Raw genomic sequence first — 3,379 nt, 5'->3', positions numbered from 1 at the left:
GCCCCTACCCCTATGTCATGACACTCCCCTCCATAGCCCTTACCCCTATGTCACGACACTCCCCTCCATGGCCCTTACCCTATGTCACACTCCCCTCCATAGCCCCTACCCCTATGTCACGACACTCCCCTCCATAGCCCCTACTCTTATGTCACACACTCCCCTCCATAGCCCCTACCCCTATGTCACGACACTCCCCTTCATAGCCCCTACCCCTATGTCATGACACTCCCCTCCATAGCCCTTACCCCTATGTCACGACACTCCCCTCCATGGCCCTTACCCCTATGTCACGACACTCCCCTCCATAGGCCCCTACCCTTATGTCACACTCCCCTCCATAGCCCCTACCCTTATGTCACACTCCCCTCCATAGCCCCTACCCCTATGTCACGACACTCCCCTCCATGGCCCCTACCCTTATGTGACACTCCCCTCCATGGCCCCTACTCTTATGTGACACTCCCCTCCATAGCCCCTACCCTTATGTCACACTCCCCTCCATAGCCCCTACCCCTATGTCACACTCCCATCCATACTCCCTACCCCTATGTCACACTCCCCTCCATAGCCCCTACTCTTATGTGACACTCCCCTCCATAGCCCCTACTCTTATGTGACACTCCCCTCCATGGCCCCTACTCTTATGTGACACTCCCCTCCATAGCCCCTTCCCCTGTCACACTCCCCTCCATAGCCCCTACCCCTATGTCACATTCCCCTCCATAGCCCCTACCCCTATGTCACACTCCCCTCCATAGCCCTTACCCCTATGTCACACTCCCCTCCATAGCCCTTACCCCTATGTCACGACACTCCCCTCCATAGCCCCTACCCCTATGTCACACTCCCCTCCATAGCCCTTACCCCTATGTCACGACACTCCCCTCCATAGCCCCTACCCTTATGTGACACTCCCCTCTATACCCTACCCGATGTGACACTCCCCTCCATAGCCCCTACCCTTATGTCACACTCCCCTCCATAGCCCTTACCCCTATGTCACGACACTCCCCTCCATAGCCCCTACCCTTATGTCACACACTACCCTCCATAGCCCCTACCCCTATTTCACACTCCCATTCATACTCCCTACCCCAATGTCACACACTCCCCTCAATAGCCCCTACGCCAATGTTTCACACTCCCATTTATAGCCCCTAACAATATGTCATACACATCTCTCCATAGCCCCTACCCCTATATCACGACACTCCCCTCCATAGCCCCTACCCTTATGTCACAATCCCTCCATAGCCCCTACCCCTATGTCACACTCCACTCCATAGCCCCTATCCCTATGTTACACTCCCCTCCATAGCCCCTACCCCTATGTCACACTCCCCTCCATAGCTCCTACTCCTATGTTACAATCCCTCCATAGCCCCTACCCCTATGTTACACACTCCCATTTATAGTCCCTACCGCAATGTCACACACTCCCCTCCATACCCCCTACCTATATTTTACATACACCCCTTCTATAACCCCTTCATATCCTTGGCTGCCTTCCTCAATATGTGGCGTGTAATCAGTGGATTTCATCAAAAGACCAATTTAAATGCTTTGTCAATTAAATTACCCACAGTTGGTTGATTCTGCTGCTATCTAATTGTGTACCTTTGAATGACTATATAACTTGTATAAAGAAAACCCTATCATATTACTAGTTAGCTGTCAGTCGAGCTTGTGTGATTGTAGTATTTTGTTACATGTCATGGCAGTTTGGCTTCTAAAATACAGATATACAGATAGAAATTATTCATAACTTGAGATTCCCCAGTGGGTGTTTAAATAACGTGCCAGAAAGGTTTGTTACATGACTAATTAACGATAAGTTTATTTAGGAATGTAGTAGAACAAGGACACCTTGGATCACAACTATTTCTGTATAGAGAGATCGCCATTGGAACTATTTCTAAATTGCATTGTTGATTGAATTCAAATACCTGCTGTGTATAATGAAATCAGAGTTTTAAAAATAGTATTATCTACATCTTAACTTCTCCTCCATTACCTTAGCTATTCCTATTTCAACCCTTCCTCCCTCTATAGCCTTAGATATTTCTATCTCAACCGCTCCCCCTCCTTAGCGCCTAGCTATTCCTATCTCAAGCTCTCCCTCTCCCTAACCCTTAACCCTCTCTCAACTACTCTCCCTCCGTTACCCTAGCTATTCCTATTTCAACCCTTCCCCTCTATAGCCCCTACCTATTCCTATCTAAACCCACTCACCCACCCAATCGCAACCCTCCATAGCCTTTAGCTTTTCTCCCTCGATAGCCCTTACTCCTCTATGGTTTCCTCTCTCGATAGCACTTAGTCCTCCAGGGTTGACTCCCTCGATAGCGCTTAGTCCTCCAGGGTTGACTCCCTCGATAGCCCACACTCCACCAGGGTTGACTCCCTCGATAGCCCTTACTCCACCAGGGTTGACTCCCTCGATAGCCCTTAGTCCTCCAGGGTTTACTCCCTCGATAGCCCTTAGTCCTCCAGGGTTGACTCCCTCGATAGCCCTTACTCCTCCAAGGTTCACTTCCTCTATAGCCCTTAGTCCTCCAAGGTCCACTCCCTCGATAGCCCTTACTCCTCTATGGTTCACTCCCTCGATAGCACTTAGTCCTCCAGGGTTGACCCCCTCGATAGCCCTTACTCCTCAAAGGTTCACTCCCTCGATAGCCCTTAGTCCTCCAAGGTTCACTCACTCGATAGCCCTTAGTCCTCCAGGGTTGACTCCCTCGATAGCCCTTACTCCTCCAGGGTTGACTCCCTCGATAGCCCATAGTCCTCCAGGGTTGACTTCCTCGATAGCCATTACTCCACCAGGGTTGACTCCCTAAATAGCCCTTACTCCTCCAAGGTTTACTTCCTCGATAGCCCTTAGTCCTCCAAGGTTGACTCCCTCGATAGCCCTTAGTCCTCCAGGGTTGACTCCCTCGATAGCCCTTACCCCACCAGGGTTGACTCCCCACGATTGCCCCTTACTCCTCCAGGGTTGACTCCCTCGATAGCCATTACTCCACCAGGGTTGACTCCCTAAATAGCCCTTACTCCTCCAAGGTTTACTTCCTCGATAGCCCTTAGTCCTCCAAGGTTCACTCCCTCGATAGCCCTTAGTCCTCCAGGGTTGACTCCCTCGATAGCCCTTACCCCACCAGGGTTGACTCCCACGATTGCCCTTACTCCTCCAGGGTTGACTCCCTCGATAGCCCTTACTCCTCTTGGGTTCACACACTCGATAGCCCTTAGTCCTCCAAGGTTTACTCCCTCGATAGCACTTACTCCTCCAGGGTTGACTTCCTCGATAGCCCTTACTCCTCCAAGGTTCACTCACTCGATAGCCCTTAGTCCTCCAGGGATCCCTCCCTCGATAGTCCAT

General features: G+C 51.1%; 2 protein-coding genes across 2 annotated transcripts; both read right to left on the bottom strand.

The window, feature by feature from the left end:
* Positions 1-2,221: 2,221 nt before the first annotated feature.
* On the bottom strand, positions 2,222-2,815 carry LOC117319305. Its single transcript, XM_033874135.1, has 2 exons — positions 2,706-2,815; positions 2,222-2,648 (listed from the first exon to the last, which is right to left on the bottom strand). Exons 1-2 carry the CDS (start codon positions 2,813-2,815, stop codon positions 2,222-2,224), a joined length of 537 nt encoding a protein of 178 aa, XP_033730026.1.
* Positions 2,816-2,836: 21 nt separating this feature from the next.
* On the bottom strand, positions 2,837-3,379 carry LOC117319303. The gene has a single exon (XM_033874134.1). The coding sequence runs from the start codon at positions 3,377-3,379 to the stop codon at positions 2,837-2,839; it is 543 nt and encodes a 180-aa protein (XP_033730025.1).

Source organism: Pecten maximus, unplaced genomic scaffold, assembly GCF_902652985.1.
Source record: "Pecten maximus unplaced genomic scaffold, xPecMax1.1, whole genome shotgun sequence".
Lineage (NCBI taxonomy): Eukaryota > Metazoa > Mollusca > Bivalvia > Pectinida > Pectinidae > Pecten > Pecten maximus.
The sequence above is the reverse complement of the archived record's forward strand: the minus strand, read 5'-3'. Positions and strand labels throughout refer to the sequence as shown.

Bases quoted from the DNA above. Each gene is read 5' to 3' on its own strand.
- LOC117319305 (XM_033874135.1), bottom strand. From the start codon at position 2,815: ATGGCTATCGAGGAAGTCAACCCTGGAGGACTATGGGCTATCGAGGGA. The intron at 2,649-2,705 runs GTGAGTGAACCT...TTGAGGAGTAAG, and splicing joins GGAGGACTAAGGGCTATCGA to GGCTATCGAGGGGGTCAACC.
- LOC117319303 (XM_033874134.1), bottom strand. From the start codon at position 3,379: ATGGACTATCGAGGGAGGGATCCCTGGAGGACTAAGGGCTATCGAGTG.